At 44.7% G+C, this 16,760-nt stretch overlaps 1 protein-coding gene across 10 annotated transcripts in view; it reads left to right on the forward strand.

Moving 5' to 3' along the window:
* The window catches only part of LOC137316085 (extracellular sulfatase Sulf-1-like), a 441,788-nt gene that overhangs the window by 299,170 nt on the left and 125,858 nt on the right, over nucleotides 1-16,760 (forward strand). For all 10 annotated transcript variants that reach the window (XM_067980325.1, XM_067980324.1, XM_067980323.1 and 7 more), the window contains 2 exons: nucleotides 2,093-2,332; nucleotides 11,620-11,771. In XM_067980325.1, coding sequence (XP_067836426.1) covers nucleotides 2,093-2,332; nucleotides 11,620-11,771 — 392 coding nt within the window. The remainder of the gene's footprint in view (nucleotides 1-2,092; nucleotides 2,333-11,619; nucleotides 11,772-16,760) is intronic.

A 16,760-nucleotide genomic window follows, 5' to 3' on the forward strand; every position in this document is an offset into this window, starting at 1 on the left:
ATCCAAAACTCTGCTGCCCATATCCTAACTTACACCAAGTCCCGTTCATCCATTACCCCTGTGCTCGCTGACTTACATCGGCTCCTGGTCTAGCAACGCCTCAATTTTAAAATTCTCATCCTGGCTTTCAAATCCTTCCATGGCCACGCCCCTCTCTATGTGACCTCCTCCAGCCCTACAACCCTCCGAGATCTCTGCGCTCCTCCAATTTTTGTCTCTTGCGCATCCCCGATTTTAATCGTTCCACCATTGGCGGCCGTGCCTTCAGCTGCATAGGTCCTAAGCTCTGGAATTCCCTCCCTAAACATCTCCGCCTCTCTACCTCTCTCTCCTCCTTTAAGGCGCTCCTTAAAACCTACTTCTTTCCTGTCCTAATATCTCCTTATGTGGCTCGGTGTCAAATTTTGTTTAATAACGCTCCTGTGAAGTGCCTTGGGATGTTTTACTGTGTTAAAGGTGCCAAATGAATTCAAGTTGTTGTTGTTGTTATCGTATAACAGATCACCCCATGCAGTTTAACTTCTGCCATATTTGTATTATTTACCTCAACTTAGCTACATTGAATTGTTGAAGTATTCTGTCCCGGGATCATCCTGTGCATGCACAATCATCAGCAACCATGTTAGGTATCATTGCAGGAGGTAAAGGTGCACCATTCTGAGCCATTGTGTTTAAAGTTTGGATTTGTGGGACAGGCTAAACAGCCTTACTGCAAGGAATTCTTCGCAATGCCTCAAAGCCACCTTCTGACTGCTCCAAGCAAACATGCTTCCTATATGTGCTTATACCAGCATTAGCAATTCAAAGACCTTTATACATGGAAGCGTTTTCTGTAGAGTATTAATAGAGCTTTCATGCTGGTAGACTCTTCTCAGTGTAAACGGGCCTATAGTCACAAATAAAAGCCTGCAAAAGGTTTGAGTAGCCTGGGAAAAAATGAATAAATTGCATTTGTGATTAGTTTAGACTGTCTGCCTTTGCAGATGGTAAAACAGTCTGAAATTGCTGCTGAAGCCTGAATGTCTTTCAGATTTACACAGAACCATGGGTGACTCTGAAAAGACTTGGTTTACTTTTCACATCATTCTTTCTTATTATGTTAAAAGTAAGGATTCCCAGAGTGACTGTTTGTTATTCATAAAGAAATGCCACACACAACGAATAGGCCAAGATTGCAGGCTCATGTTTTACAATGAATCTAAATTCAAAGGGGCTACTTTGTGTTAGCGGCATTGCATATCTAACAGGGAAGGTTTCCTATGTTCGCTAGTTCCAGCGAAAACGTAGAAGTATTGAGAGGAGATCTTCCCCCAACAAGGGAACAGTTACTTGTAAAACACAAACTTGTATTGAGTAAAAAATGTTTTATAGAAAGTGTGCTTTATATTAAATAATCCATAATATTTGTAGCTGTTTCATAGGATGATTTTGGATCAGAAGATTTTACTTGCATCAGCTGCTTTCACAGAATTTGTGCCTATTGCACTGTAAGAATAACCTCTGAATATTTATGTCAGCCATGGATCAGTGGTAGCACTCTCGCCTTCTAAATCAGAAGGTGGTGGGTTCAAGTCCTACTTCTGAGATTTGAGCACATAATCTAAGCTGACACTTCAGTGCAGTACTGAAGGAGTGTTGACCTGTCAGAGGTGCTGTCTTTCGCATGAGACGTTAAACCGAGGCCCCGCCTAACCTCTCAGGTGGACATAAAAGATCCCATGACACTATTCAAAGAAGAGCATGGGAGCTCTCCCCAGTGTCCTGGCCAATATTTATCTCTCGACCAACATCACTAAAACAGATTTTCTGGTCATTATCTCGTTGCTGTTTGTGGGACCTTGCTCTGCACTAATTGGCTGCTGTGTTTCCTACATTACAACAGTGACTACATTTCAAAAGCATTTCATTGGTTGTAAAGTGCTTTGGGACATCCTGAGATCATGAAAGGCGCTATATAAATGCAAGTCTTTTTTCTGAATATTTCTATTCATTACAAACAAATAGGCACAGTAATCACATGAGGAGTGATACTAAGTGATTGGTAAGGACTGGATCTTTCCATTCCTGTTGTACTGATTGTTAAACTTTTTAGGTTCACTGCAGGTGATGAATAAAACCAGAAGGCTAATGGAGCAAGGCGGCGCTCACTTCACCAATGCCTTTGTGACGACTCCAATGTGCTGTCCTTCCCGATCTTCCATGTTAACAGGAAAATATGTCCACAACCACAATACTTATACAAACAACGAGAACTGCTCCTCACCTTCTTGGCAGGCGATGCATGAACCACGCACATTCGCAGTATATCTGAACAACACAGGCTACAGAACGGGTTTGTAACATCATCGGTATTCTGCTAACAGAGAACTGTTGCTCTTAATGATTTCAATATATAACATTATTTTTAGCATTAAAAATAAGTAATATATTTAAGTGTATTGGGTGCACTGATCGTTTCTTTAAAGAAAGAAAATAGAATGGATAACATATGATGACACTTTGAAACTATTCCAAAGATATGGGCTTCAAGAGGAAGATTAGGATCTATCAGATGAGGAAAGATCCATACTCACACTGAATTGAAGTGTTACATAACCAGCAAATTCACTGTGACGAATCCTTATCTGCATATACTCATACTTCTTTATTTTGTTAATTTTAGAGTCCCATTCTTGTCATGTGAAATAGAGGGCATTTTTTATATTTAGATCTAAAGATTAATAATTTATGCTCCTCTATTAAGTTTGATTAAAATATGCTGTCTTTAGGAAAAAAGGAACATATAACCTACTTAGTTATTCCATAATTGTAATTATTATGAAGGAAGATACTTTCTCATTTACTTGTGATTCTCAGTCAATGCTTGTTGCCTTTCATGAACTCCAACTCATCCAAAACACCACTGTCAATATTCTATCCTGGATGATGTCCCACCCACCCCACCCCTCATCATCCTGTCCTCACGGACCTTTACTGGCCCTCATCACCAATGCATCGAATTCAAAATCCGCATTCTTGTTTGCAGATACCTCCATTACTTTATCCCCCCCTATTTCTTCAGCCTCCTCTAGGCCTACATGTGTCCTCTGCTCTCCCAACTCTGATCTTATTTGCATTCTCTTCATTTTTCTATTTCACTGACAAAACCTCCAGCCACCTAGGTGCTACACTCTGGAACTCTCTCTCTCAATCTCTCTTTGCTATCTCTTTCCCCACCTTGAAGAGCCTCCTCAAACCTATCGCCTGGACCATGTCTTCTCTCACTTCCCCTATTTTTTCTGCTACTACTGCTCAGCATCCATTTTGCCTCTGAATTGCCTTAGAACATATCCTGTTGTAAAGACGCTATATAAATTCAAATTATTGCCACGTTTTAGAACTACTGGTTTGAGGTTCCCTGGAAGTAGACAGTATATGGTTAATTTTCTGCCGGGAGCACATATTAGGAATTCAGGCACTTGTTTTGCACAATTTTTAAAAACTGTCAAAAAATTATGCACAACAGGTGTCCGAATTTCCCATATTTGCTTCCAGTGGGTAGGGCTCCCCACCAAGAGTGTAAAGTCAAATATTGCCTTGTGATCAAGGTACGCTTTCGGTGACATACCCAGGGAAATGAGCCACAAACCCTACTTGATAATTGCTACTTAATTACTGAGCGATCTTATACCTCCGTAAGATCTCATTTCAGTCTTCAAAATCAGTAGAATATCACATCAGACCTTGTTTTTAGTTTAATGTATCAAGTGAATTTATTTTAAAAAGTACTGAACAAGTGAATAATCTAACAGTGATATAATGCGGTTATATATTTGCAGCAGAAGGTCATTTATCTAACTCCTCGAGTAGGTAATAAAAGAGTCACAAGGGTTGAAGTTCTGGCAGTGCCATTTTGCAGTCGAAAGTGCAGTGGTGTTGAAATTCTGACTCCCACTTTGGCCTCTCTATGACCCTGTCCCAAATCCCAGGGATGGATCATTAATATATTGGTGGGGGGAAGGGGCGGCGGTGGAGGGCTATCCACACCTGTAGCAGCACAACAGGGACATCCACCCAGGGAACAAGTGGAATAGCCAAGTGCAGCAGACACACATAATTACAACTTTAGCAGGCCTTGAATCAAACAACAGTGCTATTCACCATTTCCTGGTGGGGCCCAGTTGTGGCCCACAACAGCACCAATGCGGTCGTAGGTACCGCTAGGCCTATTAGTAGCATATATGGCAGGGTTCCTGGGGTAGTCCCGGGAGGCCCCAGACCAGCAGTCGGGACAAGGGGAGGACATGGGAGAATCACATGCCTCCTCCAATCAAAATTATCTGTTCCGCGCTGAAGGGACAGGAGCCCAGCGGAATTGAGATACACCAGCAAGTTTACGGACATCTCCCTTTATGATGTTTAGGATTATACAGAAGGAAATCAGTAGATTATTTTTCCCTTTTAAATTGAGATTAAAACGATGGAAAAATTGTTTTTTATTCAAAAGAACATGCTTGATAGCTTTCCTTAAAGAATGGTGATGCACATTCTATTTGAACATGAGGTGATGAATTTTAATGTTGGAAAGAATTCAAGCTACAAAGGGGACCAGAAGCATTTCACCATGAATATTCAATAGAGTGGTAATACAAAAGCCATTATACACCACCCAGATTTAGGTGTTGAAGCATCACAGAGGTTGGCATAGAAAATTAATATTGGTGGCATTAGCCGTAAAGTTAATGGAGCTTTGGGATTTATACAAAGAAACATTTACCAGGCAACAATTGAAGTGAAGCAATTAGCATACTGCACACTAGTTAGAGCTCATTTAGCGTGCGCTAGCACAGACTGGGATCTGTGAAGGGCAGTACAAATAAATTAACTTCACAACATACAAAGGCGATTCATTGTAAAGGATTATTCGAATTAGAGTAGTGTCAGTGAAATTCAGCAAAACCTGATGGGAACCATCTGAAAGAAGGGAAAACAGAATGGCCTGGTCTGCGTGATATTCCAAATACTCACATCAACCAGGGCCTTTGGCATGAATGCTACAAAGTCCACTTTAGAAGGAATGTATTCAGGTACAATGGCCTAGAACTTCGATGGCGCTGCGCCCATTTTACTGTTGTAAAACAACCGCCAAAGCATCCAATATGCCAGGCAGCATGCGCACACACATTCCACAGCGGAAATGTACAGCCCGGCATATTGGTACAGGCATCAAAACAGGCGTCGAGGGCCCGGGCCTGAAACAGGCGTTAGGCCCTTTGAATATGCAAATCAGGGGCCTAATGCCTATTTGATGCCCCCTTTACCAAATTGGTTAACACCAGCAGGCGTCCGTAGCTCGCCAGTCTGATGTAAATGAGGCCCAATATCGTTTGGGCCTTGGGCCTACCCGTTCAGGTGCAGGGATCGTTCCCTATGCTAAGAACTTTTATTTTTTCTGAGTTTCCCCCATCTTCTCTTGAAGGCAATTACTGGTGATGGACTATTATTCTATGGGCATCGTCAGCCCTCTGGTACATCATTCAAAAGCCTAATCATTCAGTGCAAGCTAAATAGTGAGTGATGGCAGGCTGTTTGACTAGGAAAGATGACACAGCTGAATCTGGTATCATTCTCATGCATAAGCATTTCCCAAAAGGAATCACAGGAGCTGGTCATTTATGGCCATTGAAATAAACTGAAGTGTCATTAGCGCAGTCCCAGCTAAGACTAAGGCCCCGATACGCACGGAGAGGCGGGGAGGGAGCAGGGCGACTTGTAGCGGCCGGGGAATACGGAGGTCCTGGCGAATTTAACAGCAAGACTTCATTTGAATTTTTTTTCTCAATTTTTTAAATTTGTTCACGGGATGTGGGCGTCGCTGGCAAGACCAGCATTTATTGTCCATCCCAAATTGCCCTTAAGAAGGTGGTGGTGAGCCACCTTCTTGAACTGCTGCAGTCCGTGTGGTGAAGGTTCTCCCACAGTGCTGTTAGGAAGGGAGTTCCAGGATTTTGACCCAGCGACGATGAAGGAACGGCAATATATTTCCAAGTCGGGATGATGTGTGACTTCTCAGCTGGCAGCCAGCCAGATTGAGAGGCTGTCGGACGAGAAGACCTGCGCTCGAAGGCTGCAGCCAGGGATTGGAGAGGAGGGAGGGAGAGAGGGAACACGGTGGATTGGGGGGATGGTGAGGGGGTGGAATCGTGGGGGGAAGAGAACGGAGATCGGCCTGGAGATCGGGGGTCAGTCTGCAGATTGCTAGGGATGGGGTGGGGTTTGGATCACAGAGGGGGGATCGGAACACGGTGGGGGGGGGACCAGCAGATCGCAGGGAAGGAGGCCAATCGCGGTTAACTTGGGGGGCTGGGGTGAAGCACTCCTCCTCCTCCTGACCCACAAGCAGTGCTGGAAAAGCACTTACCTGCTGAACACGGCAGTTCCCACCTCCCTTCAGCTGCTGGATTTCCTGAGCCCTGGGAAACCCGGCCCGTAGCCGTTGAATCTAAATGGCTGCTGAAATCTGAGGCACAGCGCCTTATTAACATATTTAAATTATTGACCCATCTCAAGAGCAGGTAACTCCCCTCCCCCCCACCCAACCATTAAACCGGAAGTGGGCACGTTCACAGAATCATAGAAAGTCACGACACAGAAGGAGGCCATTCGACCAATCGTGTCCGTGTCGGCCGATAAAGAGCTATCCAGCTTAATCCCACTTTCCAGCACTTGGTCCATGGCCCTGTAGGTTTCAGCACTTCAAGTGCACATCCAAGTACTTTTTAAATGAGTTGAGGGTTTCTGCCTCTACCACCCTTTCAGGCGGTGAGTTCCAGACCCCTACCACCCTCTGGGTGAAAAAATTTCCCCTCAGCTCACCTCTAATCCTTCTACCAATTATTTTAAATCTATGCCCCCTGGTTATTGACCTCTCTGCTAAGGGAAATAGGTCCTCCCTATCCACTCTATCTAGTCCCGTCATAATTTTATACACCTCAATTAAATCTCTCCTCAGCCTCCTTTGTTCGAAAGAAAACAACCCCAGCCTATCCAATCTTTTCTCATAGTTAAAATTCTCCAGCCCTGGTAAGATCCTCGTAAATCTCCTCTGAACCCTCTCTAGTGCAATCACATCTTTCCTGTAATGTGGTGACCAGAACTGTACGCATTACTCAAGCTGTGGCCTAACCAGTGTTTTATACAGTTCTAGCTTAACCTCCCTGCTCTTATATTCTATACCTCAGCTAATACAGGAAAGTATCCCGTATGCCTTTTTAACTACCTTATCTACCTGTCCTGCTACCTTCGGGGATCTGTGAACATGCACTAAGGTCCCTTTGTTCCTCTACACCTCTCAGTATCCTCCCATTTATTGTGTACTCCCTTGCCTTGTTTGCCCTCCCCAAATGCATTACCTCATACTTCTCTGGATTGAATTCCATTTGCCACTTTTCTGCCCACCTGACCAGTCCATTGATATATTCCTGCAATCTACAGCTTTCCTCCTCACTATCAACCATATGGCCAATTTTGGTATCATCTGCAAACTTCTTAATTATGCCCCTTACATTTAGGTCTAAATCATTAATATGTATCACAAAAAGCAAAGGACCCAGTACTGAGCCCTAGACTTCTTTGTCACCAAGATAGAAACCATCTGTTCAACTAGGTCTGTTGCCTTCCTCCATTTGTCTTGCCCACCAAGCCAGACACCCCTCCAAGCCCCTTCCTAACTCAGCTTTGAGACTACATCTCTCTCTAGTTTCTCTCCCATCTCCCCGTGCCCTCTCCAAGCTCATCTTGTCCATGCGAACCACCTCCTGCTCCCTTGACCCCGTTCCCACTAAAATGTTGACAACCCAACTTCCCTTCCTGGCCTCCATGCTAGCTAACATTGTAAATGGTTCCCTCTCCGCAAGCATTGTCCTTTCCCTTTCAAAACTGCTGTCATCACATCCCTCCTCAAAAAACATACCCTCAACTCTTCCGTTCTTGCAAACTATTGCCCCCTCTCTAAATCTTTGAATGTGTTGCCACCTTTCAGATCCATGCCAATTTCTCCCACAACTCCCTGTTTGAATCTCTCCAATCTGGTTTCCACCCTGAAATGGACCCAAACTAAAGTCACGATCATCATTCCCTGTGATTGTAGTGCATTATTCCTCCGCGTCCTTCTCAATCTCTCTGCAGCCTTTAAATGGTCGACCTCACCATCATCCTCCAATGCCTCTTCTGCACCATCACTCTTACCTCTCCAATTGTAGCCAGAGCATCTCCACCAGTGGCTTTTCTACATTAACTATATGCTGTCCCTTGATGACAGCATCTACACACATGGGCCAGGATTTTGACCCCGAGCCAGGAAGGGGGCGGAGGGGTCAAATTGCGGATGGGAAACCCGGAAATATGGTTTCCCAGACGTCCTGATGTCTTTTCTTTTTTTTGTCAGTTTGCTATCCGACTGGTCAGCCTGATTGACAGGCTGGCTTCAGTCGGACGGGACCACAGCAAGGAAGAGAATGTGAAAAGGTAAGTCTTCAGGTAAGTCTTAGATTGTATGGATGATGGGCATGGGTGGACACAGGGGCACCTGGGGGCATTGATGGGCATGGGGGCATCGATGAGCATTGGGGTACCAATGGGCATGGGGATCACGGGGTGGGGGGGAGTCAGTTATCGGGGCGGGGGGTGGTTAGTAATCAGAGGAGTCAGTCATGGGGGGAGGGATCAGGAGTCAGTCACCGAGGGGTGGGGGGGGTCAGGATCGGGGGTTATCACGGTGGTCCGCGATGGTTGGGGGAGGTCCGCAGTGTTTGGGGGGAATCGGAGATCGGGGGCGGGTGTCCGCGATCACTGGTGGGGAGGTTCAGAGATCAGGGGTGGTGCGATCGTTGGGGGGATCGGAGATGAGGCTGAGGGGGGTCCGCGATCATTGGGAGAGGGATCGGAGATCGGGGGGAGGGGGCGTCCACGATCATTGTTAGGGGGATCGCTGCAGGTAGGCTTGTTGGGCCTGGGGGAAGCACTCCTGCTCCTCGGGCCCAGAAGCTGTGCCAGAAAGGCACCTACCTGCAGTTTCTGGCCATCTCGCTGGGAATCCCGGCCCCCAGAGGTTGAAATTGCAAAACCTTTCAAAATGAAGGCCCGCAGCCTCCTTGAAAGGTTTTAGTAACCAACCCGCCTCCTGGGAGCAGGTTGGTTACTCATCCCGCCCCGGTGAAAACCGGGAATGGGCAGGTGGGGGCAGGTCTGAAATTGTTACAATTTTCAATGCCCCCCCGCCCGCCCTCAACCCACCCGTTTTTCACAGTTAAAATTCTGCCCGTGGTATCAGCTTCCACATGTGAGCTGATGACACTCAGCTTTAATGTTCCACCACCTTTCTTGATTCCACACTATCCCAGTGTTGTCAGAGTACGTTCTGACATTGAATCTTGGATGAGCCACAATTTCCTCCAGCTAAACATTGGAAAGACTGAAGCCATTGATTTTGGCCCCCGGCACAAACTCTGTGCCTTTGCCACTGATTCCATCCTCCTCCCTGGCCACTGTCTCAGGCTGAACCAAACTGGTTGCACTTTGGTGTATTGTATGACCCTGAGCTGAGCTTCTGAACTCATATTCTCTTCATCACAAAAATTGCCTACTTCCATCACCTTACATCACATGCCTCAATTCCTACCACAGCACATGTGCTGCTGAAACCCATCACCCTGTGTGACATTTTGATATTAAAAATGTTTCCAAACATAAGGTTACTCGAGCATTGGATTCCCAGTTGTATTCTTGGCCATTTAACTGGGTAAATTTAGCCATTTTTCGCACAAGCACTGAATTGAGCACTTTTGTAGTTCTGGGAGACTCACTTATTATGTTGTTTTACTGCATTTTCATTTAATTGCACATGAATCTCTGGAATCAATCTATTTTCATTTATACAATATGTGACAACAAAACATTTATTTGCATGATTACTTTTAACAGTTGGGTTGAATTTCCTCTCTGCTATTTTTTGCACACCAGTTGATGTACACATCAATTCAATCTGCATTCTTTGGAATGGGTTAATAACCGCAATAAAAAAGTGCAAATAGGAACATACGCAAACATATTAAAGTGCATTAAGAATAGTGCACAGAGGAAATTAAACTCCAGTAGTGGTTCATTTGAATAATGCACAATCTAGAGATCATTATCTACTGAGATTGTTATCTTCTGAGAATGTTAAGTACTGTCTGACTGCTGTATAGCTCAGCCACAATTTTTGTATTTGTTCTCACAATGTGGAGAATGCTGGCAAAACTGCACTTATTGCCCATCCCTAGTTTTCCTGAGAAGATGGTGGTAGGCCTTCTCTTGAACCACTGCAGTCCTTGTGGTGATCGTACTCCCACAATGGTATTAGGGAATTACAGGAGAGTGACCTAGGGACAGTGAAGGATCAGCGATATATGTCCAAGTCAGGGTGGCGTGTGACTTGGAGGGGAACTTGGAGATGTTGGCGCTCCCATGACATTGCTGCTCCAATCCTTCTTAGTAGAGGTCGCGGGGGAGGGAAGTGCTGCCAAAGTAACTTTGGTGAGTTGCTACAGTGTTTTCTTAGGTACTCAAATTAGTTTGCACTAGTCCTACAGTCAATGAGGTAAAAATCGGCACTGTGAAGGCAGCATTTGCCTCAACCGGGAGGCCTGTAGGCTGGCCCAAAATTGGGCTACCGGCCTCATTTGAATAATTTGGGCTAGCTGCTGGGACCTGTTGCGCCCCTGCAGGCAGCTTGCCCATCTCCAAAAATGAATTTCAGCCCGCTTGCCTCGCAGGCAGAGGCCCTCAGGTACGTGCCGGGAACCGGGGGAGGACAGCAGGAGAGGGACCGATTGTGGCCGGTGGTGGCTGACAGGAGTGCCATGGAGCTGGGAGAAGCACTCCTGCTCTTACTGGCTCCAAATCAATTGGTGGCGGCCATTGTTTTTTGGCTGTGCTTTATAAGAAGTAGTCAGAAATAAAGAGACATCCAGCAGTGAAGAACCTGCTGAATATATTATATGAGGCATCATTACACTACATACATGGATTGATTTTTTTTATCACTCTATAGTCCATTATCTTGAATTTGAATATTTCCCATCATCCACAATTCTTTGCATAGAATCTAAGCAAGATTTCTTCCAGTCTGATGTCAGTCTGAAAAGACATAGTGAGGAAACATGAGGTAGTGGCAATGTGATGTTCACCATCTGGTTAATTTAATTGATTTTTCTAGTTATTTGTATAAAGTTTTCAGATCCTAAAGCTGTGCAATTAAATGGTAAGGACTGTAGAAGATTGCCACATGTCAAGAGAACAGAAACACTGGTAAGACCTGTAATGCTTTTGCAGCAGTGAACGCCCAGTCATCATCAGCCAATAGTGGCCTAATTTTGACGGCAGCTGTATGGGAGTCCCCTTCTCAGCACCCTCCACAGTCCCATAAAGCACGGTGCTGAGAAGTGCCAATAATTACCTCAGCAATAGGCAAATAGAAAAACAACTTGCAAAGTCACAAGGGAAGTGAAACATCTAGTACTACTGTTTCAGTTGTTGTTTAAATACCTGGCAATTCAAATGCTACATTTTGACTGATCTCCATTTTGTTCTCCTCTCCAGCATTCTTTGGGAAATACCTCAATGAATATAATGGCAGCTACATCCCACCGGGGTGGCGAGAGTGGGTTGGACTTATAAAGAATTCCCGTTTTTATAACTACACCCTCAGTCGGAATGGTTTTAAGGAGAAGCATGGATTTGATTATTCCAAGGTATCTGCTTCATTTGTTTGTAAATGTTAATTTTGTTCTTAATTTAATATTAATTTGAATAAATATGTCCCCTTCGCCCAAAGCAGCCTCAGATTCACAGTGAAAATGTTGGTAACTTTGAAATTTCCAGGTGGAAAGAAAGGTTAATTGAGGACGGTTTAAAGTAACACATATGTAATGCAATAACATGAGATCTTTAATCTGTATTGAATTATTTTTTCAAAATGATCACTCCTTTTAGAAAGCAATTGAGCTTTAATTCAAAACATTTGCCTTATTTGCTTTTGCTGCAGGTTCTTCTATGTACATTCGCCTGCACTGTTGGTGAGGCCTGAAACATTTTTTTATTTTTTCAGTTTGATCCTGAGTTTTTAAATATAAAAGTCTCAAACAACCACACTTGCATAGACTGGGGGCTCATTGTTCAAAGCAGTTTCCATTTAATTGTGGGGAAAACAAATCACAGTCGAAGAGTACACTGTAAGAGGAATGACAGACACCCGTAGTGTACATCTGGGACTATGACATTCTTGCTTGATCTCTTTCTGAGGACGATGTGGCTATTAGTCAAGGTGACTTACCTACTTCAGAATAGCATACTCCTGCAAATTGGAGATCCCATCTGTATTCAGCACATTTCCATAGAATTCACCTTGAAATTTTTTGGACGATTATAAGATTTCTTGTATTTTTTTTTCTTTTCCTTTCTTCCTAGTTTTTCTCCCCTTCGATCCAGAAGGCGCTGACTTCTGCTGGGTTTCGATTTCATGGGGGCCAACAACGGTGCAGTAGTGCATCCAAAATTCCTCATATGAGAGCCTCGACACTGAGTGTCAATAGGCTATTTGATTATGGAGGGCATCACAAATGAGGCTGATCTTGGCCTCGCCTGATATCCACCCATTCACACTTTCCATCATGATTCATGGGTAATGTTCAGGATGAGGAGTGCTACTTATAAAACGATTTTATTTAAAATGTAATTGTTTCTTTTTGAATCACTATTTTAAAATAATGCCTTAAAGAAGCACTAGCTTCACAAAATAAGTTTTCAAGAAATTTTGGTCTAGAAATTCCTTAAGGCCGTTTTTAATGCGGTAAATGGACTCAAGGATCGAACCCTGCTCCCGAAGACAGAGGCCTGAGGATCGCAAGAAGTTGTTCTCGGGCCTCATCTAAATAGAGAGGGCGAGCTGCCGGCACCTGCCCTCCTCTGCGGATAGCTTGCCCGACGGAAGCATTCAATTTTGGGCTGCGTGCCTCGCCTGTTTTAAGTGAGCGCCCCTTGTCTTTTCCCTTGATTTTAAAAATGTGGAGTCACCTCTGCTACTTCAGAAAGAGGATGCCAGCCTTCCTGAAGATGCACCATCACTCGATCTAACCCTGGCAAGTTCCAGCTCAGAGATTGGCACCAAGGGTACTAAAGCGGCTAAGCTAGAGGAGAGGTCTTCACATGGTGAATCACCAACTACAAGTGTGCAGGAGCTAGGGCAGGAAGGATAGGATGCCAGAGGTACCAGCTCACTGGAGGGTGAGATCACAAAGTAGCTCTGCTGCAGAGGACTCAGATGCTGACTTCGAAGGCCCAGACTACTGAAGAAGATTGATGGGCATACACCAGGAAATGCCAGATGCCCTGGGCAGCCTGCCAGCAAGCTTTCGCACAATGGCTCAGAGCATGGAGGAGTCCCACTGCAACTTGTGTCAGGGCTTTGTGCATGGAAACCATTCTGTCCAATATGGACCGTGTGGTCAGCTCCAGCTAATACTGCTGCCATGGATGCTCAGACATCTTAGCTCTGGGGGCCAATATTACCAGGGGCTTCCAGAACATCACATCACTCCTACTCTCTGTTCTTGCACAGAACCTTAGGAGTGCTGAGGTGTAGTCCCAGGAGACTGGCCTTGGCTCCATGGGAGAGGCACCTGTAGTCCTCTCTCAGGATGACAGCTTGCATGCTCCCCCTGCCATCCACTCAGCCAGTGCTCTTGTTAGTGCCGCACAGCCAGTTGAGTCAGACTGCCCCGGCTCACGCCGAGATGCTGCAGGCTGCAGCCGGACTCTCAAGGCCAACAGCTGCTCGAGGTTGTCCACCACGGCCATCTGAAGTGTCCTCAATGGAAGCTCAGCAGCCTTCTACCTCCCTAGCTGCAGTCACTGGGGAAACACTTTGTAAGAGTACTAGAATGGGTAAACGAGCACAGAAGATAGGTGCTAAGGGCTTGCACAAGGGTGATTCATAATTATTTTTGTTAACTATTAGACATAGATGCAATTGAGTCATTGGATAATTGATTTTTTGTTCTGGATTTGGTGTTGGTGTTACTATTTGTAGTGAAGTGAGGACAAGACCCAGAAGGCTGGACTGAAGGAGGGCAATCAGATGGTGGTAGTGAGGACGGTGCTAAGGATTGCAGGACTGTTGGCGTATTAGGGATGGTCCAGGTGAAGCGCTCTTCTGTGTGCTGCTCTCTGAGAGCTCTGACAGCTAGGGGCACTGGTGGTTGATGCCGTTCCTGCTCTTCCTTTTCCTCCTCTTCATATGGCTCCTCCTCCTGCTGCACTTCTTGCTGCTCAGATGGTGGTAAGTACTGGTCCCTTATGATGGCAAAGTTATGGAGCATGGAGCATGCAGCAGACAACCACAAATCTGGATACTGCAAAGATCCTCCCGAATGGTCCAGACAGCGGAAATGTTACTTGAGCACACTGACTGTCTGCTCGAGGAGGCTCATGTTGTAGGCCAGCTCTGCAGATTTGCCCACGTTCCTGATAGGAGTCATGTGCCAAATCTGAAGGGGTAGCTCTTGTCACCCAGTAACCAGCCTGTAACCTGATGGTCTGGTTGGAATAAAGGCGGCACAGAGGACCGACAAACAATAAATTAATCATGACTGCTGCCATGAAATCGGGCACAGACCTGCATGGTGCGCTGCCTGTGGTCACAAACCAGCTGCACGTTGAGGGAGGGGAATCCCTTTCTATTGAGAAAGGTTAAGACTATTATGTCGGAAAACAGACCAAAAAACACTCTGAAGTTAACCTGCAGCCTAAAAGGAAAAACCAGCAGCAACTAACCTGAATGTAGTGGATGAGCCCATTAAATAGCACTGCTATAGGCTCCTTCCTGCCTGTTAGTGCCACGAATTGCTGAGCGAGTTTATCACGTGACAAGTCAGGCGTTGGGACAGACCAATATCACAAAAGAATCCTACAACAAGCCCTACCAGACCACCCATGACTGCAGTAAGAGTAGGACCCTTATTTAAATATTTTAATAAATAATTTAACATACCTACGGAGCAGCCTGATCCAATATTTCCATGCTGTAACTTCTATGATTCTAATATGGCAGACAGCGCACTTCCAACGCAGATTGAGCAAGCACATGCTGCCCAACATATTGGACGCTTAGGAGCCTGTTTTGCGCCCAAAAAACGGCCACATGCCAATGAGTTTCTAGGCCATGGGATTCCTGAGAATTATCTGCGAATTTTCAATTTCCTTGTACTAATGGAATCACAGTCATTAATCTACAGTTTGGAATGTCATCATGCATCAAGGACACAGGGTGCACTGGTAATCCCGCCACTATAACTGACTCAGAAAGGATCTAAAAATCAACATGTAAAATAAAAACTGAAAAGTTATAAGAGTAACAGACACAAGGGAGTGATTTGAAGGTTGTAATCTAATCTTAGTATTCAGATGATGGCTTTTGCAACATCACCTGCTCCTTTCAATTACATTAATGCCTTGTAATCACTCACACGTATGAACATACGAACATAAAAAATAGGAGCAGGAGTAGGCCATACGGCCCCTCAAGCCTGCTCCGCCATTCAATAAGATCATGGCTGATCTTCAACCTCAACTCCACTTTCCCACCCGATCCCCGTATCCCTTGAAATGCATTATTCATTGTTTAAAAGAAAGAAACTTAAGACCTAACAAACTGGAGCACAGGAACATTTGGTTTCCATTTGTATAAATCACTGTACTTAGCCTGCAGACTGCTGCTAGAAGCCATGTTTTCAAAAGCATATCACTTATTTAAACCAGAATCTCATTCCAGTACTGGCATAGATTAAAAAAAAATGTTAAGAGAAGGAAGTGATCCCCATTTGGGCTCGTCATTAATGTTACTATAAACAATAGCCCTAAATTGCTCTCTCTGCAAAGCATAATTACAGTATTAATTTCCAGAAGCCTGCTGAGATCCTGGTATTGAGGGAGAAAGGACACAGCTGGTTGGCTTGTACTAACATTGACATGTGACATGGAGTCTAGCCTCAGGCTGTGCCTTTGCAGCTGTGCTGCACTCTGTATCCAGAACATGTGATTAGTCATGCCCGTGAGTGCTTTAAATTACAAGGATTTCTTCGGCAGTTTCTCACTGATGCTTATATAAGGCACCAGGGTGAGTGATGAATAGCCAAGAAAGTGGCCTTTACTTCTGCTGAAGACAATGTTGTATGGCTTCTGCTCTTTGAGAGTACAGTAAACAGACTGTTGCCATGTACCACACGCAGTTCATGCTTTTGATATGGAGATGCTGTCAGTGCTAATTTAAGATTACTGTTTTGAATGAAACATTCCTGTTACCTTCCGGTGGCTGAATCTGGAAAATTAAACATTATTAAACTGAAATGGCGTTAGGACCTCACTGGGGGAATTTTTTGGCGAGTTTCAGTTGTAGGAATATATATATCAGGGCAATTTTATGAGTTCCTGCTCTCAGTGCAGAGTCTTGTCCACCAGGAGTGCATATCAGGAATTGGGGTGCTTCGCCTCAAGATTTTATGTCCATTAAAATTATTGGGTGGAAAGTCATAGAGGGGCATACACCCAACTGAATTCCCAATATGTGCTCCTAGTGCGCAAACATGTAAAATTACCTTATAACCTTTTCAAGGAAGTGAACCTTTTTTTTGCAATGCAGTTTCCACATTATTCACTTTTCTTCAAAGCTTTTTCTCTATTTTAAT

This window comes from Heptranchias perlo, chromosome 3 (genome assembly GCF_035084215.1).
Source record: "Heptranchias perlo isolate sHepPer1 chromosome 3, sHepPer1.hap1, whole genome shotgun sequence".
Lineage (NCBI taxonomy): Eukaryota > Metazoa > Chordata > Chondrichthyes > Hexanchiformes > Hexanchidae > Heptranchias > Heptranchias perlo.